At 58.4% G+C, this 24744-nt stretch overlaps 2 protein-coding genes across 3 annotated transcripts in view; both read right to left on the reverse strand.

Moving 5' to 3' along the window:
• Positions 1 to 222: 222 nt before the first annotated feature.
• On the reverse strand, positions 223 to 14830 carry SRF (serum response factor). Of its 2 annotated transcripts, XM_075707845.1 has the most exons (8): positions 14372 to 14830; positions 12667 to 12933; positions 7011 to 7272; positions 6490 to 6669; positions 4694 to 4813; positions 3758 to 3949; positions 3160 to 3236; positions 223 to 2890 (listed from the first exon to the last, which is right to left on the reverse strand). In XM_075707845.1, exons 1-8 carry the CDS (start codon positions 14813 to 14815, stop codon positions 2795 to 2797), a joined length of 1638 nt encoding a protein of 545 aa, XP_075563960.1. In that variant the 5' UTR covers positions 14816 to 14830; the 3' UTR covers positions 223 to 2794. The 2 variants fall into 2 exon arrangements, with proteins under 2 accessions (XP_075563960.1, XP_075563961.1); XM_075707846.1 differs by lacking the exon at positions 6490 to 6669 and having other exon boundaries at positions 14372 to 14815.
• A 7047-nt stretch (positions 14831 to 21877) lies between these two features.
• The window catches only part of PTK7 (protein tyrosine kinase 7 (inactive)), a 39524-nt gene continuing 36657 nt past the window's right edge, over positions 21878 to 24744 (reverse strand). The window contains exons 20-25 of the mRNA XM_075706937.1: positions 23843 to 23998; positions 23408 to 23640; positions 22748 to 22828; positions 22516 to 22667; positions 22260 to 22438; positions 21878 to 22038 (exon numbers count right to left, since the gene is read on the reverse strand). Coding sequence (XP_075563052.1) covers positions 21878 to 22038; positions 22260 to 22438; positions 22516 to 22667; positions 22748 to 22828; positions 23408 to 23640; positions 23843 to 23998 — 962 coding nt within the window. The remainder of the gene's footprint in view (positions 22039 to 22259; positions 22439 to 22515; positions 22668 to 22747; positions 22829 to 23407; positions 23641 to 23842; positions 23999 to 24744) is intronic.

A 24744-nucleotide genomic window follows, 5' to 3' on the forward strand; every position in this document is an offset into this window, starting at 1 on the left:
AAGGCGTGTGTGTCGGCCCTTCCCGCAAAGCACGGCCAAGATCCCAAATCTGTGCACAAAATGATAACATTTATTGAAAGAGTAAATTTTTTTAATACAAAAGAAAGCTCTGTACATAGTACTGTGATTACTTCCACATCCTTCCAGAAACACAACCCTGGAAACTGGAGGGGAAAAAAAAAAATAATCCCACACACACTTATGCGTTCACACACACGCGCGCACGCACACACACACACACACCCCTCAAACCAGTAAAATGAACTAAAAATATCACCACACGATAAATGCCATTTCATCCCTGATACACAAGTGTTCTTACAAGTCTGCACTTAAATAAAATACACCATTAGCGTTTAACCAGCAGTTGCCTTTGGGGAGCCAGGGAGGGGATGCAGTCAGACACCCTGCAGCAGCAGGGTCACTCCTGCCATCCTGGCCCAACGGCTCTGCTCCGCAGTGCTAGCACAAGCAAAGCGGAGCAAAGCCAGGCCACAGTGATGTGCTGGGGCAAAGGACAGTGCCAACCCCATCCTTCTCCCTGGATGAACTCCTAGGTACCCAGCCTTGTTTTGGAAGCATCACTGAGCAGCTTTCATACACCTAGCAATGGGGCATGGCACAGCACTCCCACGTGCTCCGAGCTGCGGGGTACACATCACTCTTAGAGCAAGGATAGTAAGGGGAGGCAGCATGCAACGTCACTCTCACCAGATGGGACACCCCACTCCCCGCAAGCCCTTCCTAGGCTGCGTAACAGACCAAGGGCTGAAAGACCATTCCGGGAGCTCTTTGCACCAGGGGTTTGGAGGGCACCTGTCCACATCTGTGCACTAAGGAACGGCCGTAGAGAGGGAACCACAGCCCAGATCATCAGCTAGGAGTTCAGGAGATGCTACCTGCACCGTAAGCAGGGGTCAGCCACTGCTGGCCACTCACCACCCAGGGAGGAGTGGGGATGCCCATATCCCTTAGGCAGTCACAGGTAGCACTGCTCCACACCAAGAGCAGCGACGGAACAGCCGCAGGTCCCAGGACCAGAGGTGAACAGGGTGGCCATCAGAAAACCCAGCCCATCTCTGGCTCCCAGGCACACTGCAAGCCTCTTGCTCCTGAGGGATAGGTTTCCCACCTCTAGAGACCAGCCACTGCTTCGCTTGCCTTCTGCCCAATAAGCCCAAAATGATGGGTATGGAGTCCTCAGTACAGGTAAGTGGGAAACAAACATCCCGCTTGGTTCAGCTTGATCCCTGGCACATGCTGGGGGGTGGAGAGCGCAGCTTAAACGCTAATGCTGAGGGAACATGTCCAAGATTACAATACAAACTCAAAAGCAAGGCCCCTTTCCTGCCTCCATGCCCACCCACCCCTCTCCCATCCCCCTGGTACAAACCCCATGAAAACTGTACAGGAGCCAAACTTTTATTCCTTAAAGAATTACATAAATACTGAGTTTAACACTTAGAAAAATAAAGTCATTTTCTTTTTTTTTTCCTTTTTTTTTTTTCTTTTTTCTCCAAGGCTTCTTTTGTCTTTAACTTAAAAAAAAAAAAAAGTTACAGTAGCTGCTTCTTCCCCTAAGGATTCAGCAGCTTCTCACTTGCTCACTTCTCCCTCCAGGGACAGGGCTAGGTAGCAGAGCCATTCACAGCCACTCCCATGCAGGACCAAGCGTGCTCCAGCCTTTCTCCCCCGGCCTTCCTGAGCCTGCACAGGCTTCACAGCTGCTCTTCCACAGCCCAGGATGGCCTGCAGGTCACCCTGGGGCTCAGAGGAAGAGCCTGCTACCTGCCCAGCAGCTCAGTGCCCCGTGGGCTCTTCCCTTTGACACTTGAGTTGTTTCTCCACCTTGCATCAGACACAGAAACTTAGAAAGCGCTGGCTGGAGCTGCAGGGCAATGTGGGAAAGACCCAGCCACGTTCCCCTGGGTGTATGGAGTCCGCAAGCAGTGCGAGGGCTGAGAGGAGAGTGCGGGGCTGGGCCGGCCACAGAGGCCCCCAGGAGCTCTCCGGGCCATCGTTGCGCTCCTGGGCATCCACCGACCACCTCAGCTGTGCGAGGGCAGCCACCGGGGCAGAGCCAGGCAGGCTGCAAATCTGCCAGGCAGCCCAGCGAGGAGGCACTGAGGGCAGAGGGCTCACTGTAGTGCATACGAGGAGAACGGGGCCACGTGCCGCAGAGGGAGGGCACGCAGGCCCAACCAGAGATGCACACGCAAGCTGGCCACTCTCCCCTGTCTGGAGCCCAGGGTGAGTTGCTGCGGCCAGGACCTGTCACCCCCACAAAGGCACATTGCTGAGGCCAGCAGCACAGCCTCGGCCCGCTCCGCTCCGAGCTGCACCCACAGGATGGCTCTAGGTCTGAGCTGAGCTCCACGCAGAGCAAACACTCATGGGCAAGGTGACTCGGAGCGCCCAGAAGGAGCCAGAGCCTCCAGCTGGGAATGGCCCGCAGTATTTATTTACAGCGCAGAGCGATCCTCCCCTCTAGAGACAAGTTTCTTTGGCTGGCATGAGACAAGCACAGCTATTGCAGCATCCAAACGCCCCCAAGCCCTGCATGGCCCCAGCACAGCTCCATCCCAGGTGGGTCCTGCAGCCCCACGCGCATGCTTGTGTGTATGTGTGTGTGTGGGTGGGTGGGTGCGTGTGTGTGTGTGTGCATGTGTGGATGAAGGAAACGTGAAAAGGCAACAATAAATAACTGGTGCAGTCTGTACGAGAAGGAATTGCCACCAGCCCCGGCACCGGCAGGACAAGCCAGGGACAGCACAAGGCCGGCAGCAGAGGCCTCTCAGTCACTCTTGGCGCTGTGTGAGGTGTCCAAGTTGACCACCTGCAGCTCCGTCAGGCTGCTGCCACTGCTGCTCTGCTGCCCGATGACAGCCATCTAGAGAGAAAAGGGAGGAGGAAGCACTGGGGGACAGCATGCCCTGAGACCATGTGTGCCAGCAGCCTGGGTGGCACTGTCCTTTCCGGCCACCTGTCCAAGGAGGGCAAGACTTCCTCACCCAAGGGTGGATGGCACTGACAGCTTTCCCAGACCTGAGGACTTGCCCTACCCAAGGGCTTGGGTCTGCCCAGACCCACAAAGGATGTGCAGGCAGGGGCAGAGCAAGGACACCCCCTGAACATCTGCGAGTACCGCTCTGTGCCTACCTGGTGAAGCTGGACAGCCGAGACTGGGATCTGAACGGTGCCTGATGGGGCTGTCAGGAACACTTGGGGGACGCCACCTGCCACAGAGAGAGCGCACAAATGACACCGTCCCTTAAACAGTGGTCCCCCATGAGTCCTTTCTCTGAGCTCTGTGGAGCTTCACAAGGATGAAAGTGCCTGTTTGCATGCAGAGGCATCCCAGTAGAAAGCCACATATGCTAGTTTTCCAAATGCTGGGAGAAGGAGGCACAAGCTCTCAATCAGAGTCTTGCCCACATGGCTTCATGCTGCTTTGCCTGTCATGCAACCACACATCCTCTCCAGAGTCTCCTAGCTCCCCTCTTGCTGCCTATGCCACCCATCCCAGCAACCCTCACCCTTTTTCCCCAGCGAATGGCTCAAGCAATCCTCTGCATAGGAGAATGGCAGGATCTAAAAGCATGCATCAAGCATCACCCTTGCCAGGCCTTTGTACAGCCACTAGGATTGCTTAGAAGAAAATTCTTTGAAATTAATATACAGCATAAATACATGCGAGACAAGAAAAATCAGGGTGTCAGAGCACTTAAGGGAGCACTGACCCAGACAGCTGTCTTACCCTGATCCTGGACCTGGCCGTGGGACACCTGCATCGCTGAGGGCGCCTGTGAGAAAGCGTTGAGGACTGCAAGTCCACCGTCTGCAAGGCCAGATGTCGGCGCGTACATCACCGCATGTGGGCTGGGGTACATCATGTGGCCACCCACCGTGGTTGGCACAGACGACGTCATGATGGTTGCCGGGAGGGTCACTGGCACCAGGACAGACTATATGTCAGCCAGATGAAAGGAGTCTGCTACGCTCACGTGCCTGCTCAGCACCCCACCCTCAGCCGCCCTTGGCATGCTGTCCTGAAGCAGCAGGTGCATGGAGACACCCGTCTTGTTATCCCAAGCTCTTGTGGAAAAGCCCCAGGGAACAGGCGGGAGAGCTCAAACCTCTCCTTTCATGAGTATGAGAGGACAGAAAAGCACAGTAGCCAAATATCCCAGGACTGAATTCAACTTGAGATACAAGTTTCCTGATGAAGCCTTAATAAAGCTGTTGAACTGGATTCAGCCTGCATCCAGGCACCTGAACTCAGATTTTGCTGACAACAGAGGTGTCCCCTGCCTATACAGTAAAAATCTCAAGTAGATGGGAGACAATGCCTTGTGCTAGGGGCAATGCTGGCCCACTAAGAAACCATCTGAGAACTGGGCAACCTGTTCCCAGCTCCACGCTGCAAGTAAGAGCAGATGACGTATCTGGAGAGGCTCTGAAATTGCTTGTAAGGTGCCCTCTGCGTGGCAGCATCTACCTAGATATAGCATAGCACAGAGGCTGGCAACAGGGATAAATACACTTGGGTAACTGTCAGAAAGGCAACTCGGGACAGAGTTGGCCTGAAGAAGGAGCCTGGGCAGGGAGGAGGCGTGAGGTCTGTTGGTGTGGGTTGTTATCAGCAGTGGTTAGGAAGGAAGACAGAACAGGGTTACTGTAATGTCCCAATTACCTGTTCCGCTGGAAGAGGTCTGGGTAAGGTCAGTGCTGCTGTCGCTAGAGGGAGACGTTTGCTGCGGTGCCTGGTGCACCTGGATTGCCTGGACTGGGACCTGCTGAGCCATGGTACCACCTGGGGAGAGAGAGGAGCCCATGAGCCTGTGGCTCAGCAGGGATACAGGTACTCTGGGCCATGCGAAAGCCCCCCAGTCCTTCTCTGGCCGCACAGAGCACCGCAGTGTGGCTCTGCACTGCGCTGGGGAAGGCTAGCCAAAACCAGCACGTGGCAGAAACCAGGCCGTGCCCCAAAGAGCAGGCCAAAACCTGCTCTTTCCTGGCACACAGGGGCCAAGGAGGGGTTAGCTGCCCTACAGGGCTCGAGGGAGAAAAGGAAAGGCCACAGCAGCTTTTGTCCAGCTCTCAGGCATTGTTCAGGAATGTCTGGGGCCCTCCTCACCATTCCTGGCTCCACCAAGACACAGCACAGAAGATGTTGGGAGAAGAGGGCCCAGCACATGCCCCCAGCACTGCCCACGCTCAGCCAGCCCTGCAAGGATCATCTCACTGCACCAAGCAGAACTGCGAGAGCCCAAATGCCCAGGCCGGCTGGGCCCCGCTGCCTTCACACTCCGGAGCCCAGCCCCATCCTCCACAGGGCACTTGGGGAACAGCTATCTCACCCAGCTTGTGATCTCAAGGGCATCGCAGTGCCCTAACACAGGAATTAGAGACCACTGGGTCACAAGGTGTGCATCCCAGAGCTGCAGTGGCACGGCCACACAGCCTCCGGCCCAGCCCACTCGCTGCAAAGCTCTTCAACTCCAGAAACGGAGCTCAGCACAGAAAGCTCCCCGCAGGCTCAGGTCCTGTCTCCAGAGGGAAGAGCAAGGGATGCCAGAGAGCCGGAATCACCGGCCACCTCGCTCAGACTGGGCACCTCCCCACGCACCACACCACAGAGACACACGTCCATTATTCTCTTAGCTCCTCCAGATCACAAGGGAAATCCAGTCCCCTTGCATGGGATCACTCTGTCTGCCAGGGCCCAGGGGAGCCATAAGGGCTCCAAGAAAGCACGCAGCCTATCAGACTCATCGGCTGGGGCACGAACAGGCAGGACACAAGAAATACTGTCTCACTCTCAGCACTGGTTCTCAGATGATGGCTGCCCCTGCAACAGAGAGCCTAGCCCTGTTCTGAAACTCCAGCCAGGAGCATGTCCAGCCCCAGTATAACACCTGGAGAGCCTTGACTCAGCACAACAAGAAATTCCTACAAAGGACAACGCACACAAGGCAGCACAGCAGCACCACTCCCTCCTCTGCTGTGGGTCTCTCCTAATCTACCCTCTGCACTGTGGTTCAGTGACTAACTGCAGATCCAAATACAAAAGCAAGGGCAGCTGCTCAGAGCCAAATGCCAGCACTCAAAAAACATCCACTGGGCATCTGAGCCCCTGTGGTCTCCTTCCATCAGTCCTCCCAGCAGCACAGTTCAGCCTCAGCACAGCTGCACCAGGGACCCATCTCCTCTGCGTTTGCTAGCCGTAGGGCAAACCCCGGGGCAGGAGACTGACAACCCGCTGCTTCCCTTGGTCTGTATCCCCCCAGGATGCGGCTCCTGCCTATGCCAAGCATTCTCTGCCCTGTCTTCCCACCTCTCGCCCGCAGCCACAGACAGGGTGCCCTGTGCTCTGCCTCCTCTGTGCTCCCACCTCAGTTGGGGGTCAGCTCTCTGGCCAGGACCAGGACCCCCACAGACGCCTCCATCCCCCCACCTCAAGCAAGCGGAGGAGAAGCGAGTGCTGACCTGTCAGCGACACGATCTGCCCTCCAGCTCTGGCAGGGAAGCGGAAGACTGTCTGTTGTGCCTGCTGCAGCTGTCCAGCCGTACCCGTGACCACCTGGCCCTGCTGGCTGGAAAGAGCCAGGGAGTGCGGCTGTAACTGAGTGAGAGGAATGGTAGGGGTCCCCGGAGAAAGGGAAGCACCTGCCGAAAGGAGGGAGAAAGAAAGGCTTTGTCACCACCAGCTCTTTTCACTCCCTCCAGGCTTCTTGGTGCTGCCCTGGGGTCCCAGCTCAGCTCCCTGCCACCACGCCCTTCCCAGCCGCAGGGCCAGCTAGCAGTACTCTAAAGAAAGTCACTACATGACCCTTCTCCAGCCACTGGCCTGGCGGGGCTTGAGCAAGGAATGCCAGCCAGGTTCACCCTACAGCAGCAACCACTCTGCTTCCTCCTGCCACTAGGTCTCCTCTCCTCTGGAGAGGGCAGCAACACACTCCAGGTGCAGAGACGGATGGATGCAGTCCTCGGCCCCTAAAGGCACTGACCTGACATGAGGGTGAAGCCGGTGGGTATCGGCATGAGGCCCCCAGATGTCACTGCACTGGCTCCAGTAGTCTTCAGCACTGTCCCGTTGGCACTGGTGACGGCATTGGGGCTGATGCTGGCAGACACTGGCGCCAGGTAATTAGTGATGGGGAATGACGGGCCACTGCTGACCTGCATGGAGGTTGAGGTGGTGGGGGCTGTCTGGATGGTGGACGTTGTCCCCGGCAGGTTGGTGACAGTGAACGCTGGTTTCAGTGCGTCCTGGGGAAGGAGAGATTGTGACAACTCAGACCAGCCCTTGGATCTGGCCAACATCTGCCTACAAAACCAAACCAGGCTCCGTAGGTTGCATCCCCGTGCTAAACCATACCCCACAGCCTGCTGCCAGCACGTGGAGCAGAGCCAGGGTAGCAGAGAGGAGCTGCTTGTACAAACACGAGGAGACTGTGCCCAATAATGCAGCATGAGGAGAGCTGGAGAGAGCTCAGCGTAAACCTTGGATACAAGCCCAGGGCCACACAGGTCCCCTGAGAGACTTCCCTGCAAGACACCAGGAGACGAAGCAACCCTTCCCCTCCCTCGGAGTCCCCCACAGCCTCCAAGAAGGGAGCAGCCTCCTTTTGGCACACAACAGGCGAAAGCAGTCCTTGCAGGGACAGACATAAAGGCAAACACACTGTCTCCTCTCAGGAACACACACCACTTCCCTTACGGCAGGAAACACACAGCCGAGAACTGGCTCTTAAAGGCAGCTGTACACCGAAAGCAGCAAGGGAGAGGTGAGTAAGGCCAAACCCAGACACCAGGAAGGCCCAAACCCAGCCCTGACCGCTGCTTTGGCAGGCCCTGGGGAATACCTCCACAAATCTCCTGGAGCAAAGGAGAGAACCTAGCCAGAGAGAACCTGGCCAATGGAAGCACCCATTTGCCATTCCACTAGCAAGTGGATGGGCACAAGGCAAGTGCTTCCAAGGATCCCGCATGTTAGCTACAGCCAGCACGTACCAGGGTCCTGCAAGGAGCGTCGGAGCTCTATGCCTGTCTGAGGACACCATCGCCAGTGAAGCTGAGCACCAGGAGGAAAAGGGCCCTGTGCTGGGCCAGCGTTGGCCTCCTGGGTCTGGGAACAAGGGAGGAACGTGTATGCCAGGCTGCAGGGCACATAACACCCTGGTTTCCGCAGCCACAAAGCATGTGGCTGCACATGGCTTGGATCTGCAGGAACCAACCAAGCCCAGCATGATCCCTGCCGCCCCTGGCAGTCACACTTCACCTAACACGCCTCCTTCCCCCAGATCCCCCTTTTGGATACCCACGGTCTCCATGGCCCCTCTCCTGCCCTGCTCAGCTAGCCAAGAGCAGACTGCAAATACGCTGCTCCACAGGAGACCGTGCCAGAGGCCACAGGGGACCTGCTGTCCCCGTGCCCCGCCACAGCTGCCGGCACGCCTGGGAAGAGTTAAGGCTGCCACACTCCCACCCCTCCCGCTGCAGGCTGGTGGGCCCAGCTCTCCCACGTGCTAAGCCTTGTTCCCAGCTTGTCAAGCTGCCAGGAATGAGGAATTCACAGCTCAACGAACAGCTAAAAAAGGGAAGGCAGCCCATTTTGGACAGGGGGAGCCAATCCCGGGCACTCAGCCGTGCCCCAGGGCCTGGGGAGGGAGGAGAGCAACGCCCCTCCGCCTTGGCACTGCAGTCCCTGAAGTCCGAATTAGAAGAGGCACGTGATAACAGAACGGAGCCCCGCAGAGGCACTTTCCATTAGCTCAACCACAAACTCCTGCCAACCCACATGGGACACGGAGGCTGTGGGCACCCTCCCCACGTGGGTGACAGGGCAGAGCTCCCCCGAGCCCACTAGGCCATGGCAGCCATAGCAGAGCAGGGCGGGTCCCATTACCAGCTGGAAAAGCCAGGCTCCCTCATCCCCAGGCACAGCCCTGAAACTGTACACCCCTGAGATATAGTCCCCAAGCAGCCAGGGCACTTAGCATCCCCCCACACTCTGTACTCTCAGGGCTGGAGGAGGCATCCCGAAAGATTTACAGCACCCTACTCAAGGGGATTCCCAGGACTTCCTAGAAGCACGAGGGCAAACCTGAGTTTGATCAGAACAACAAAGGTGCTTGGGAGGGATGCTGTGCCAGCAGGCTCGAACCATGCACATCCCATCTCTGCCCTCCCTACTCTGTCACAGGTGAGACTTGGATTCCTCTCATCTTTGCTGTGTTTCTCCTGGGCTGCAGCAACAGCTCCCAGTACAGAAAGAGAGCTGGGAGAGACCTTGGGATTGGACACCCATTGCCTTCTCCCCACACCTGTCTGGGATGCCTCAGAGCCCCTGGGCACCTTGGCTCCCCCCAGCACCCTGGAAAGCCTAGGCTACATGCACAAAGCCAGCCTTCAGTAGGAGCCAAGTCATGGGTCACCTTCAGCAGAGATTACCCAAGGGGCCATGGACAAGTCCTGAGGCAGCACAGCAGCCCTGAAGGCCCTTCCCTTCCTGATCCAGCTGCACATCCATTCCCCACCATAGCTCACTGCAAACTTCAGCTTGCAAAGCAGTGCCTGGGGAATCAACACGCAGCAGAGAGGTGCAGCATAGTGGCAGAAGAGGCCTGCACAGACCCACACCACTGTGCACGCTTGATAAATGCTATACAGCATGAGTGGACCACAGGGCATGGCCCAGGCCATCTGATGCCCATCCTGGACCACAGTAGGGTCTTGGCGACAGAAATAATCCCACTCCACAGCTTCTGGGGACTGCCTGGGACAGTGCTGTTCAGCATGGCCCAGACCCCCCAGCCAGCATTATGATGTGGATGTTGCAGGACAACTGGCCTTGGAGGTACCTGTGAAATCCTAAGCTGGTCTCCAACACCTGGTCTGCATTCCAGATGGTGCAAAAATTCCCACCTTTCCCCCACCCCAAAAAGAAATGACCAGATCAGGACTACTCCCATGCTCTCACCTCAATCTAGAGCCCCTGCACTCCCTCCAAAATCCCCTCTCCCACATAACCACCCAGAAGATTACATGATGGTACTGTGTCCTTTAGAGCCCGCAAAAGATCAGCCAGGTCAGTGCCCAACAGTATCATCGTGAGGATATAGCCGCTGTCTTGTAGTACAGCATGCCCCAGTCCCAGCTGCAGTCTGAGCTCAGCTCCATGGCAGAGAGTTTGGGTTTGGCACAGCAGGAGGATCTCATAGCTGCTGCTGGCTGTTGTGCAAAGGAATACCAGTGGGCTGCTGACTGCAGGTAACAGCCTGGCTGCATTGCTCCCCCCTCTGCTGCAGCAGCTGAACACAAGCAGGTTTTGTCCATACAGAGGTCCAGGAAGCAGAGTTCGCAGGAAGGCCAGGGAGCAACTGCCCAACCCTTTCAGAGCATCCTATGTGGCTGGTCCAGGCACTTAATTTCCTGCCACCTCCTACGATGAGGCACCCGTAACCCAGCCCTGTGTACCACCCACCCCTCAGCAAGGACACCAGCCGCCTAGCATGGTCCACCTACAGGCTCCCTTTACCCCCAGAGGGCTTCTTGGTCTATCTGAATTGGGCTGATCTGTGTTAGAGCACCAAACCAGGCTTCCAGCCCTGCAGAAGGCACAGCGGAACTGGGGAGGGTCAGGGTGGGACTGTCCCCAGGCCCAAGGCTTGCCATGACAAGAACCCTCAGCAGGCCAGGGGTGGGTTTAGCCAGAATATCAGGCAGAAGACAGGGCCACAGTGCTCCTCCAGCCCCACACCAAATGTTGGCTGTGGCCACAAGGCACCCCACACTAAGCATTACCATTTGTGAGTACCGGGATGGAGCTTGCAGGGCACTAAGCGCAGGTTGCATCAGAAAGCAGGCAGAGAGAAGTTGTGTTAAGAAGATCTCCTCTGCAGAGTAACTGCACCCCAAGAGTAAACTTTCTTTGTGGCCACCTAGCAGTATTTTCAGGCAAAATCTTAAGGGATACAATGTAGACAAGCGCCATGCCAGGGACAGGTCAGCTGCCATGCACAGCGCTTCCTGCACCTCCAAATTACTCCAGGCACAGGTAATTTGTCTCATTACAAAATGCCCACAGGACTTGCCTTTTTTCCCCAGAAGAATCCCAAGAGACAAGTCCTTACAAACCCAGGATGCACAAGGGAGAAATTGCTGGCAGCAATGGGCTCTCCTCTGCCTACTGGAAAGGGCTGGCACCGCTCACACTAGGAACCAGAGGCACCCAGGGGAGTTGTGCCAGGCTGGAGCAGCCAGGACTACTGTTGGGCTCCTATCAGCAGGAAGCCTTCCCAGGGACTCTTCTGGGCTCCAGCACAGAGCTCTCCAGCCAGCAGCTCTCCTGCCTGCAGGGATCTCTGGGACCGCTGGTGTTTCTCAGGGCTCAGCAGTGATAAGCTTTTGCTTGGTGCAGCACTGCACACACGTGGGGAAGAGGGCATGGAGGAATCGTGGCTGCCAGGTACCCAGCAGCACTGTGACCAGAGCTGTTGAGCTGCCACAGGATACACACACGCAGCTGAACAGCCCTGCAACCCCAGACAACGTGCTGGGCATGTCTCAGGGCTGCACTCGCTGCCTTTGGGATTACAGCACAGAGATCTCAAACACCCTTCTTCAGGTTCTGTCTGCTTAATGTTTAATGGCTACTGTATGGCAAGGATGCTGCTGTGGCTCACGTACCGTTGGCTGAAGGACTCCTAGAGTCCCTTCCAGTTCACCTGGAAGGATGCTTTTGCAGCAAGCCCAGTACCCATGCCATGAGCACAGGTACAGCAGAGCTGCAGCAACTCGCAGCACCCAACGGCACGCCACGCAGGCCCGGAAAGCTGTGGCACAACCCCCAGTTCAGCATGTCGTCCCAGCCTTGCACTAGACTCCCCTGCCTCCCATCTCCAAGCACCAGCCTGCAAAGGAAGCAGCAGGGATACGGGAGCCAGCTTTCTCGCAAGAGCTCCAAGGAACAGCACCGTGGGATGCAGGGACAAGACAGGGCCTTTCCAGCAGAAAAGGGCCATTGCCTGACTCTGCACCCACGGGAAGGCCCTCTGCAGCACCCTGGGTGAGAGGCCGCAAGTAACACGGGAAGGCAAGGGCCGGCGCCTGCAGGGACACCAGGCAGGGAGCAGAAACAGTCCGTCCAGCCAAATGTTTCCATTCCCCATGTCCTCCCTGCCCCCTTCCAAAACAGCACCAAAGCAAGAGACAGCTGCAGCTTATAAGGAATGTGAGGGGCCCTGCCAGGGACTCTGGCGAGGGAAACCAGGCCTTATAAGGCCATGGAGGCAGAATCAAATTTTTATCAATGAGTGCAAGAGCATGGAGACGCCTGGGGAGAGATAACAGTGCCGAGAGCTGGCCAGGGGGCTGGGCTGGGCCAGTGGGGAGCCCCGCTGCAAAGGCCAGGGCCAGGACACCTGCCACCCACTTCCCTCCCTCTCCAAATCACTGTTGCCGCCAGCCAAGCAAAGCAGCCAGCCCCAAGAGGCCACGGCACAAGCTCTCTGGAGTCACAGCAAAAGAGGACCTGTCCTCAGCTTCCCAAGCTGCTATTCAAGGAGGGCTGGGGATGATCAGGGCCCCCAGCACAGTCCCAGGGGCACAGCCCATGCCCCGCAGGGTTTCCAGGCGTGCAGCTGAGCACAGGAACATTACCTTGGTCTCCCCACTGCTGTCCGACTCGGACACCTGGTAGGTGAGGTCCGTCTCCTCAAAGCCCGTGGCGCTCATGCGCTGGTCAGTGGTTGGGTCCGAGCGCGGGGGCGAGTCTGGGGAGTTGAGGCACGTTTGGATCAACGCCTTCCCCGTCTCACTGGTGATCATGGGCTGCAGCTTCCGTGTGGCAAACGTGTACACGTGGCCCGTCTCACTGGCCACCAGCAGCAGGACTTGAGTGCCGGTCAGCGTGGAAAGCTCGTAGGCCTGCCAGCAGCACAAGGGAAGAACAGGGAGTCACAGACAGCAGGGACACATACAGTGCAGGACAAGAGTCCCTGGGATGTCCCTGCACTCCCAGCACGGCCCTCCTTTTGCTCACACCAGCTCCGGCTCTCTGTCACCCCAAAGGAGCTGCGGCCTCTAAAACCAACTCAAGGCTGGTTCCCTGCCAAGGTTGAAGTGTCCTGTGCTGTGCTCCCATCTCCTTGACCATGCCCTTAGGGGATGCGCATGCCAAGAGGCCACAAGAAAAGAGTGGTCCCCTCATGAGAGTAGCCTGAGGACATGGTGACACTGGGCTGTGCCCATTCTGGAAATCCCACCTGCTTCTCCAGACATGTCCGGATGGCTCCCCTCCGCCCCGTCACCTCTGCTGAGCCACGTGAGAGGATGCTACACAGCCCACGTGTCTCTGCTACTTCTTTCCCCTCACTGACACCCCAGCCGGGCCGTGACCCAGATTCCCCTCTCGGTCTTCAACAGTCTTGAGCACAGCTACACCCAAACACCCCTGCGGCAAGGCTACCAGCCCGCAGGACTGACCTGTGGGCTAGGAAAAACACTCTTCATATGCCATCATGGCACACCGATCTCATGACACCGGGTCTCGCACAAGCTACCCCAGGCAGGAAGGCCTCATTCTGCATCCCGCGCAGCCAGGACGTGCCCAGTGGTACCCCGCGACCATTCCCACCTTCCCAGGCTGCGGGAAGCCCAGCTCAGCCGGGGTGCAGCACCGCCCCGTTGTTCCGAGGGTGCTACGAGCGCCGGCAGGGATGCAGATGAGCCAGCGGCGCCCAACTGCACACAAAATCCCCCAAGTTTCTCCTCTGTCTTTGCACAACGGCTCCCGCCACCAGGAACCACGGGGAGCACTCGGGACCGACCGAGACACGGCGCCGGCCCCTTCCGCCGCCGGAGGAGCCGGCCCTGCTGGGCCCGGCCGGCCCGGCTGTGCCACAGGGCGGGCGCAGCGCCCAGCAGCGACCCACGGAGGGGGGCCCCGAGGGCTCCCGGGGCGCCGGCCAGCCGCGGCCGAGGGCCGGAGGCTGCACCGGGCCGGGCCTCCCCGGTCCAGGGCTGCGTGACCGTGGCCGCCCTTCGCGCTCCCGGCTGCCCGGGCCCCTGCCCGGAGCCCCGCCGACGCCAGGGTCCGGCCGCAGGCGACAACCGGCCCCGCCGGAGGCTCCCGCGCAGCCCCCCGGAAGGAGCTGCTGCTGCCGGGCCGCCCCCCCCCGCGGGACCGGGAAGCCGCCGCCGTTTCCGGGCACGGCCCCGCCGGCCGGCTCCCCGCCCGGCCCGGGCGCGCAGCGCCCAGGGCCCAAGGCCGCCGCCGGGCCGCCGGCCACGGGCAGGTGGGTGCCGGCCGCCCCCCCTGCACGGCCGCCCCCTCCCCGCGCCGGCCGGAGCCCCGGGGCCGCACCTTCTTCATGATGCCGGTCTTCCTCTTGCTGAAGGTGGTGTAACGCCGCAGCTTGTTGTCGATGAACTCCATCTTGATCTTCACCCGGCCCCGCGTCTTCTTCCCGGGCTTGGCGCCGCTCACGGCCCCGCCGCCCCCGCCGACGCCGTAGGCGGCCGCCGCCGCTCCCGCCGCGGGCCCCGCCGCCGCCGCCGCCGCCTCGGCCAGGCCACGCTTCACGCCGCGCCGCTCGCCGCCCAGCTCCTCCTCCTCGGCCGACTCCGAGTCGCCCTCGCTGCCGCTGTACATCGCCTCCCGCTCCAGGCGGCCCGCGGGCGGCCCCGCCGCCGCCGCCCCGCCGCCGTTCGCCCCACGCGGCGCCGGCACCGACGACCGGCCCAGCCCCGAGCCGCGGGCCAGCGCGGCGGCGGCGCCGTTCCCGGCCCCGGCCTGGCTCGGCAACATCGCGGCGGCGAGCGCGGGTCGGGTCGGGTCAGGCCGGCCCCGCCATGGCCCCGCCGCCCGCTCCGCGCTCACGGCCCCGCTCCGCCGCCGCCCCCGCCGCGCCGCGCCGCCCCCATATAAAGCGATACAATGTTGCCTTTTATGGAGAAGGCGCTCCTTATATGGGGCGAGCCGGCGCCCCGCCGGGAGGCGCCACCCCATTGGCTGGCGGCCGCCGAGCGCCGGTGCCCATTGGCCGGCGGCTGGCGTTTGATTTGCATACGATCCCACTGCGCTCGCGTCACTCGCAGATTGAAACACGCAGGGAGGCTCTTAAAGAGACAGCGCGCCGGGCCGCCAGGACGGGGCGGGCCGGCCGGGGACGAGCACCGGGGGCGGTACGCCGCTGCGGGCGGCCCGGCCGTCCTGCGGCAGGGCGGAGGGGAGCGGGCCGGGACACGACACCCGCTCTTCCAGCCCTCGCTCCCCCGTTCCTGCTGCCGGCTCCGGGCTCTCGTGTCCTCGTAGGGGACGCACCACGTGGCTGAGACCCCCCCTGCCTTGCCCTCGGCCCCAGCCTCGCCGTCCTCGGGACGCGGCCCGGAGGAGCTCCGCACCACCCCCCTGCCTGCCTCGTAGCGATGCCACCAGGTGTTGCTCCAGACGACGCTCCACCCGCGCCGTTCCCGCGCCCTGCAGGTGACCACGTGCTGCCCGTTTGCCTCCCGTGGCTGCGGGGTCTGCCTTGGCTCAGGAGGAGGGGCTGCAGAGGCACCGAGAGGGTCTGGGGGGGCCACATGGCCTGGAGGGTGCGCGGGGCACAGGACTGGGCGGCTACGACTAAAATGCACGTTGCCCCAGCACAAGTTGACCGCTGGGCAGAAGAAAAAGGGTCTCCGTTGAACAGGATGGGCCACAGCTACCTTTGAGTCCACAGGAGGAGAATGGGGTCCTGCAGCACAGCTGCCCGTGGGTAGGACAAGACCCCCTGTATGCCTGACCCCTGGGGACACGGCTGGTCTGGCCCCAGCACACAGACGGACCCCACAGCCACCCCGACTCTGCAGCTCTGAGGGTTCCTAGCAGGTGGCGGGGGCCACGTCCTCCGCTCAGGTGTGAAACAGGACCTCCACAGCCCTCACAGGCCAGACAACCAGGTGCAAGGCAGGCTGCCATGTGGGTCAGCAAGGGTGCAGGAGGGACCACACAGCCCCAGAGCTCAAAGCTGTGAGGACAGAAGGAGCCGCATCCTTGGCTGAGAAGAGGGCTCTCCCACACCCTGTCCTACAAACAGGAACTGCAACCCAGGGCAAGACCTCACCTCTGCCCGCACCAGTCCCGCCACAGAGCCATTTTGCCTCCTGGGCGCCCCACGGAGGGTTCTGCAGCTTGCACAAGCCCTTTCCATATCTGCCTCATCACTCAGAGGACGTGCACGCTTGCCACCAGCCTTCACAGCTGTCTCCTACTCTCTAGGGCCAACCTCCTACAGAGCAAGGGAGTAACTGCAAAACCAAACACCCCCCTCGCCGCCACCGCCTCCCCCTCCTCCCCACCAGCCATGCTCCTCCAGTGAGCACACATGCCATTTTTAGCTCCCAGCAGGGCTGCTGGGACTCACATGCCTCCCATCACATGCCCTGGCCACCCTCCCTTCAAGCTGAGCGCAAACTACACCTGGCACAGGTGAGACGGAGGCCTCGCTGTGTCACGCCGGGCTGAGGAAGGGTCAGCGAGACCCTCTGCATGGCTGGAGGCACCAGTTAGGCTGAGAGCAACCAGCACGTAGATCTGACAGCCAGAGCCAGGCCGGTCTGCCCGCTCGGCACAAGAGTGCAACCACTGCAGGTACCAGGATTGGGGTTCCTCTTGCCCATGGGGCTGCTACATGCTCCCTCCTTCCCCCTCCCCCTGGACCTTTTGATTGCCCTTTGCTCCCCAGGCTGCAAGAGAGTCTGCACAGGCAAGAGGTGAGAGCTGGCTCATTTTGGGCTGGCTCATCCCTTCTGCTGCCATCCTCTCCCTCCTTAGCCTCATCTCGGGGATGCTTTCCAAGACGCTTGCCCCACTTGTGCTCTGAACAGGCTAGAGCATCAGTCTGCCTCTGAGCTTCCTGGGATGCTAATCTCTCACCAAGGCAGTCAGACGCACACTGTAGAGCCAAGCCCTGCCCCCAGGCCACCATCACCCACAGGACACAAGTTTCCAGCAACACTGGGCCTCCCTAACGAAACCAGCCCCCAGCAACAGTTGAAAGCAGCTTAAACCATTTGACAGTCCCATTTCATCTTCAGGGCTGTTCTCATTTACACCCTCCCCCCCCCCCCCGTCATAAAATTCGCATTTCTAACCCTCTTCTTACACAGCTGTGGGCGCAGCACTTGGCACCATGCCAGAAAAGCCTCTTGCCCGACTACCCCCAAGCTCCCTCCAGACAAGCTGCTGCCTTTGCCAGCTCCACTGTAGCATCGCCCCAGCCCTCCACATCCCCTTTGCACCCCTCCTCTAGGCCATTGCAACAAGCCCTTTCTCATCCTTTTCCAGCTCTGCATCCATATTTCAACTGGGGAACTATTAAACACTCTCTGCACTCAACGCTGGGGTTGTGATGGTTTCCATCCCGTTACCACTGATACTTCAATTGCTTTTTTGACTGCTACCGAGTGCAGGTAGATGCTCCTTTTGTAACACCCAGATCTTTTCTATGAGCGCTAACAACTAGAGTGGAGGTACTAGCACACATGTAAAATGAGGTTAGGGCCTTTCTTAATGTGCTTTTTTTGGTCAGTAGAGGGGTGCTTCTGCCCTTCATACATAGTATCAGGGAACAGCACGAGTGGGGCTGTTCTATGAGGGGTGACTAGCCGGTATCTAATGGTGACCCCATGCCCTCACTAACAGGTATAGTCCCATAGTACCTGAGCAGAGAGGAGACAGGTGTTGGTAACAGGGTCCATCCACAGAGCAAGCAATGAACCAAGTCCAGTATCCACACGGTCAGGAGATAGGGCCAAAATCAGGACTGGATAACAAGGCTACAATATATACACCTAGAAGACAGGGCTAGAGGCAAGGCTAAAACAGGAACACCTACAAGATTGCTCAAAACAAAACTGAAGGCCCAGGCTTGACCTTAAATGCAGCTCAGGAGCATGGGAAGTCCCAGGTGAGGCTCCTTAGGAGAATTAAGGCCCATTAGTTCCCCCACAGGTGCCTGACACAGCTGTGTAAGAGCCATGGGGCAGCAGATGAAATCAGAGCAAACCAAAAAGTGCTTCTTGAAGCTGCATAGTGGATCTGTGCACACATTGCCCCGGGGTGTTCAAAGCATGCATAGGCATAAGGGGAACTTGGATAACTTTCTGGTAAGAAAAAACATGAAAGACTGCTCAAAATGCCTGCTTTGGAGGTCCTTATGTTTTAGGGAATTGTTACCTGGGACAGTGCATACCTGCTTGCTATCCTCTTATGCCATTCAGTAAATGTTCAGTTTTGGCCACAGCTGGTGGCCAACTAGGTGGACCTTTCCTCTGATGGAGCTGCGCTGTTCTTTCTGGCCCTGGATACCACAGGTTGTCATCCTTCCCCAATATTCTTTTTTTTAAGATGTTCCTTCAATTTGGGCTGAGGCAATCAGATCCCACCACCTCTGTAAACTGCCCAAGTCCTCTCATCGTCCTGCAGGGGCTCCGATTTCCTGCTCTCCTCCACCGCATTTAGCTAGGATTGTATTAGCTCAGCTTGCTGTTTCCAATTAGTGTGGCCAACATCTGTCCCATCCCCAAGGATACAGAACTTTTTCATGACATCACTCCCAAAAATACACAATCCCAACCCCCGACTTTCTGCACCCTTTGGGTCTGGAGTTTGTCCTAGCTTTGGTGCCTTTCCATTTGGGTGCTTCCCTGTAGTCACCAGGTCTTGACTGCATGATAAACAGGCGCTTGAGTCCCTAGGATGTGTTGGGATAAAGCTGAGCACCCCATCCTCACACTGCTCACAGAACCAGCCCACTGCAGCCATGTCATTCCCTCCCAGTACACAGATATACTTGCACGCACGAAGTTGGCAGAGCAAGGATGTCACTTCAGAAGTCCTTGGCATCTCTATTCTCTAGCCATGGCGTCACAGAGATGCTGCTTGGCTAGGCCAGCACGAGTGGTGGTGCCTGGCTCCACCTCCAGCCCACCCAGGAGCATTTTGAGTGAGCACAGCAACAGCCCTGCTACTCTGCCCGTCATGTCCAACACGGGGCAGCAAGGCGGGAGGACAAGGGATCATTCATTGTGTCCAATATGCAGGTGGCCTTCGCCTGGGGCAGAGACTCAAGGTCACTTGCTGGCCTGTCTGTTGGCTGATGGTGTACAACTGCCCTTACCTGCCCCTCACCTCCCAGACAGCCTCGAAGGAAGAGCATCGAGGGATGAGATGAGATGCTGCAGCATAGGAATGCTAGTCCAGCTAGAAGGATCGAGTGACAGGCTCCGATATGATCTATCCACAAGTGCCCAAGGAAGCAGTTGCAGAACCAGCCGGGAGTATTCCTGGGGCAAGATGTGCTCTAGAGGTAAAGAATACCACAAGGACGCACAGGCAAGACAAGACACCTTCATTAGGGACTTGGCTGCAGGAGTCAGCCTGCAGTGTGCAGCCATCCTGCCTGAGACGAAGGGCAGCAGGCAGGAAAGTCCACAGGAATGGGATGGATGGGAGAGACGGAACAAAAGGACATCAAACAGCAGCAAATGCATGTAAGAGGTCACTTGCAAGTTGGAGAGCATGCATGCAGCAGTGCTACGGCACCTGGGTACTTTAAAAGGGTTGCTTACACACTGGGAAGGACTGGGAGGAACGACAAGAGGGACGTGGAGCTACAAGGAGGAAGAGAAGGCAGATCCTGAGACCTCTGCCCATAACAGCTCCTCCCAGGATGCCCAATGCCACCAGCCCCAGGCTGTGGCCAGGCCATCTGGAGAAGGGTCATGGAGGCAGCAAGGGTTCAGGGTGGTGATAACCTGCTCCCAAGCCCACTACACAACGGAGCACCAGGCCTAAGAAGGAGAGGCCCAACAGCCAGCCATAGCCACATCTTAGCTCACCAAGAAGGATTGGCTTGGGGATACTCCACAGCTCCCAGCTGCAAGACACATCACAAGTGTCAGGAAAAGGACAAACACTTTTGATAACTCTGCTCTATAGCCAGCAAACTTGCTTGCACCCAGATTGGCCCAGCTGACCCTGTTTCCAAGCCCTGGGCCAAATCTGAGCTCAGAGCCAGCTAGCACATTCTAAGAAATGAGCCCTCTTCACCCTCCAGCATCTCCATAGCCTCTCTGGGTAGCAGAGTGGGAAGGAGATCCTGGATATTTTCTAGTCCATCCTAAAGCAGAGCCAACTAGATTGGGTTGTTCAGGGCTTATCTGGTCCAGAGTTGAGTATCTCTGACGATGGAGATCCCACAGCTTCTCTGGGACTGTCTCAGACCTTTACCACCCTTGGGGGTAAGCATTTTTCTTAACATCCAATATGAATTTCCTGTGCACAGCTTGTGCCCATCGCCTCAAGTCCAGCCCCAGTGGGCCTCCTGGAAGAGCTCAGATCTTTCCTTATAACCCCCCCAACCCAGAGCTGTCCAGCAAGCGAAACTGCTGGTCTGCAGCTTGGCCAGACCCAGGGTCCCAGTCTGGCTCCAAGGGAAAAGGCCTACCCCATGCTGGCTTGGCTCATGTTCATGCTGTGGGCACTGGGGCTTCTTGTATACCAACTGCCCATCCCTCCTTCCCCAAGAAGAGACTGCCAGGACCCTGCCATTGCTCAGGGCCATTGGCACAGGGGAAAGGGCTGCAGTGACTCCCCATGTGACAGTAGGAGTCCCCCCAATATCCCCATCCAGGCCTGGCCCTGCTAGCTCGTCAGCCCTGTAAGAAGCAGCAGCTGAAATCTCTCAGGCAAAAACACAACCCAGTGCTGGCTGCAAAGCTGCCCCAGGCCACAGGGGTGGGTGCACAAACCCAATTACAAAGGAGCAAAGTTGCTGCGAAAGCTTGGCTACCTGAATCAGGGGGGAGCCTGTCAATGCGTCCATAAGCATTTGCTTGCAGGGAGTCCGAGAGGGACATTTTCTCTTGAGACATATGTCCCTCTTGGAGAGCAACCCATGACCGACCAGAGAGACAATAAGCACTGAGGCAAAGTGCTCCCTCAGGGCACGACAGGCTGGGAACTGCATCTCAGATCCAGCTGGGAAGGGGACAAAAGGGTTAAACACAGGAGACAGATGCCTTAGGAACGGCCCCCAACCCTTCCCAGGAACCATGTGGATGAAAACAGTCAAACAGCCATCTGACAGCAGCATCTTACAAAGACCAAAACCCCCCCCCAAAAAAAAAGCCTTCTTTATTGAGAGCAGCACATAAAAACCCAACAAAACCCAACCCTTCTTGGCTGCCGTACCCTCCGCTCAAGCAAACAAACTAACCCATTCTAGGCTGCATTCCAGTAACAGAAATACTATGGTAGGGAGGAGTCAGCGCTCTGGAAGAGGAAGAGGGAGAGAGGGGGCGCTGCCCGGAGTCGTCGTACAAAAAAAAGGCACAGGGTAGTTGGGAAAGGTAGTGAGCTCCTTCATACGCCAGGCACTTTGTGTTCCTGCTGGCTGGCCTGTACCCGTGGGGCGCAGGGGAGGCAGGCATGCCTAGCACAGACGGACGGAGAGGGAGGCCAGGCCAGGCCGACAGATATGCACGTGGCGAGCGGGGACGGAGAGCCTGGTGCTGGAGCCCAGCTCTCGCCGGGCGAGGGGGAGCTGCACTCCATCCATGCCAGCAGCCCAAGGGCGCCGGACTGGGCAGGTGGAGAGCAAGAGGCAGCAAGGGTTGTCTTTTGGGAACTGTGGAGGAGAGGGGTGGGGGGGCTGGGGTACACTGGCTTGTGCTTTGAGTCCAGCAGCTGCTGGTGCCGAGCTGCTCGCTGGCGCATCGGGGTCAGGCTCAGCAAGGGGCCGCAGGAGTGCCAGGGGTTCCCCAGGCACCTGCAGACCCCTGTCCGCCCCGCCACATCCTTCCCCAGCAAGGGCCGGGATGCTCAGGCTTTGCTGTCAGCTGGGCTGTCCCCAAGGGCGGTGGCGAGCTCACTGAAGGAGGGTCGATCCTTAGGGCTGGGGGCCCAGCAGCGCTGCATCAGCTTGGCGAGGCGGGAAGGGCAGCCCTCGGGGTGCGGGAGCTTCGTCTTTCCTGACTGCAGACCTGGTGTGAAAGCAAAGTCCAAAGGGCTGTTGGGAAGAGGTGTGATCCTCGCCCCGGAGTGCAAGGAGGGCAGCATCTCTCCAGGTGGGCTGGAACAGCCTCCCCAGCCAGACCAGCACCGTGTCAAGGGGGAGCAAGTCACACAGCCCGGCTGGCCCCCTCTACCACAAAAAAAGGAAGTAGGCTACAATGCCAGGGAAAGCACAAGGTATTCCACATACCTGCTAGGACCTCATCGTCTGCCAGTGGGGTGTAGGGCATCTCCCCATGCATGAAGACCTCCCACATGAGCACCCCAAAGGACCACACGTCTGACTTCGTGGAGAACTCGTCCTCTAACACAGCTTCAGGTGGCATCCAGCGCAGCGGGATCCAGGCCTGGCGGAAGTGGTAGTACTCGCTGCGGGCAGGACAGGCAAGCAATGAGACTGGCGCCATCCCATCCCCTCCCATTCCCCCGCCAGGCTCCCAGCTGACCTGTTGTACACATCCTTGCTGAGGCTCAGGGATGAGACCTTGACCTGCCGCTGGGCACTGACCAGGCAGTTCCTGGCCGCCAAGTCCCGGTGCACGAACCTGCCGTTGGAGAGATGCTCCATGCCCAGGGCCACCTGTGTGCAGAGAGACACCTGACCCCAGAGAGATGTCAGCACTGGCTGCCCTCCTCCGGGTCCCCAGCCCCACAGCACTTCCAAAGCTGCACTATCACCTTATGTTTGGTAGTGAGGGGCTGCGGCTTCAGAGACTCATCTTTGCTCTTGGAGATCCTCAGGAACTGCTTCAGGTCCCCCTGGGAGACAGACGGCAACTCAGAGGCAGCACCTCTCCATGCTGCCAGCCTCATCGGTCCCTGCAGTGCCCAGATGCGGCAGGCCTACTGGGAGCCCCATGGATCCTCATCTCCTGGGCCACAGTCCCTGCCTGTCCTCCTGGTCCCTGCCCTGTAGGGCAAGCCAGTATCTCACTTCTGGGCCTCAACTGGCTAAGATCAGGGCAGCCAGGCCTGATGTTTCCAGGAGGTTTTCCATGCCCCAAATTGGTTTCTCTCCAATGAACTCCAGGCTCCCCATAGTAGCCCTTAGCATTCACAGCCACTATGCAGCACGGAGTCCCACAGCTTAACTTAATTCAGCTGCATCCTGGACATAAACCAGAAATCAGGATGTGGAAGACGACAAAGTCACTCCAGGTCTTGCAGGAGACCCCCATTCCCCTTGAGACTCCTCCACACGTTGGGAACAGTGGTAAGCTCAGCCTGGTCTCCCTTGCTTGCCCTGTGCTGCCAGTCTGGACCATGTCACACTTGCAAGCCCCATGCCCGTTGTCCACCCCTCCTCCTCCTCCTCCTCACTGCAGGCAGGGCCCTTACCAAGTCCACATACTCCAGGACCATGTAGTGCGGCTCTGCCTCGCGGCACAGCCCCAGCAGCCGCACCACGTTGGAGTGGTTCAGCTTGCCAAACATCTCTGCCTCTCGCCGGAAGTCCAGCTGCAGCTGCTCATCCCTCGTCTGCAGGCTCTTCACCAGGACCAGTGCTTCACCCTCGCCATCCTCTGCACCTTTTGCCTTGGCCAGGAACACTTCACCAAACTCCCCCCTGCCTGGAAGTGTAGAGCAGCACATGGGAAGACAGCATATGTTAGCATATGTTAGCATACATTAGGTACAGTATATGTACCTAGCATATGTTAGGTACAGGCCCTCTGTACCCCTGCACATCCAGTTTTCTGGCTAAGACATGCTAGGGTTTCAGCCACAGGTTTCCTGCTGGAGTGGGGTCAGGGCCAGGGTGGCCCAGCATACCCAGGGTTGTGATTGTCTGCAGGTTGGAACGAGGAAAGTGCATCTTGTCAGCAGCACTGTGCCGCTTGCTGGCCCCAGAGCTGCTGCCCAGGTTGGTCAAGGCCACTTCTTCCTGGATCTCTGCTGTCATCTGCCCATTCTGCAGCAAAGCACCACCTGCAAGGGAAGCAGAAATGGCTCCAGCATCCTGCCAGGCTGTGCAGAGAATGTTATGCTGGGGGTCAGCCCCTTCTGGGGCTGACACTCCAAGCACCCACAGCCTGGCTCCAAGCACCCCAGCTTGATGTCTAGCAACAGTGGCCTCCACACAGTTGTTCCCTCCGGGCTCACGTCCGGCCCCACCTCCAGCAGCCCTGCAGCCACCCTTGAAATCAGATGCTGAGCAATTGCTTTGGTCCCAGAGCCAACCAGCCCCATCTGGCCTTGTCCATCCCATGCCACTCAGTCATCCCAAAGGGGTGGCTACATCCAAACTACCATTGACAGAACTCTGCAGAACAGCAGCAGGAGACTGGATGTGTGAGGCAGAGGTAGAGCAGAGAGGACCCTGCTCACTGTAACCACAGCCTCTTGATGCCCAAGAGACTCTCAAGTCTGTCTGGCATCAGCTGCTGCAGCCTGACCCCCCCTGTTCCTGCTCACTTCCCAGCAAGCCAGCAATGCTCATGTCCTTGATAATCTTGAACCTGTCAGACCAGATCAACCTGGAGTTTCTTTTATTGCCTGGGTTAAAGCAGTGCTAGGAAGCACTGTCCTTGCAATCAACCCCATCAAGCTTTCTGCTCAGGAGCTCCACTAGAAATTTCCCTGGCACAAACAGAAGCCAGTGAACAGGACAAAACATAAGTGCCTTAAGATATCAGAGAACCCTGCATTTTATAGGCAGCTTGTAGGGGAAAGAC

The sequence above is a fragment of the Pelecanus crispus genome, chromosome 3 (assembly GCF_030463565.1).
Source record: "Pelecanus crispus isolate bPelCri1 chromosome 3, bPelCri1.pri, whole genome shotgun sequence".
NCBI classification, from domain to species: Eukaryota; Metazoa; Chordata; class Aves; order Pelecaniformes; family Pelecanidae; genus Pelecanus; species Pelecanus crispus.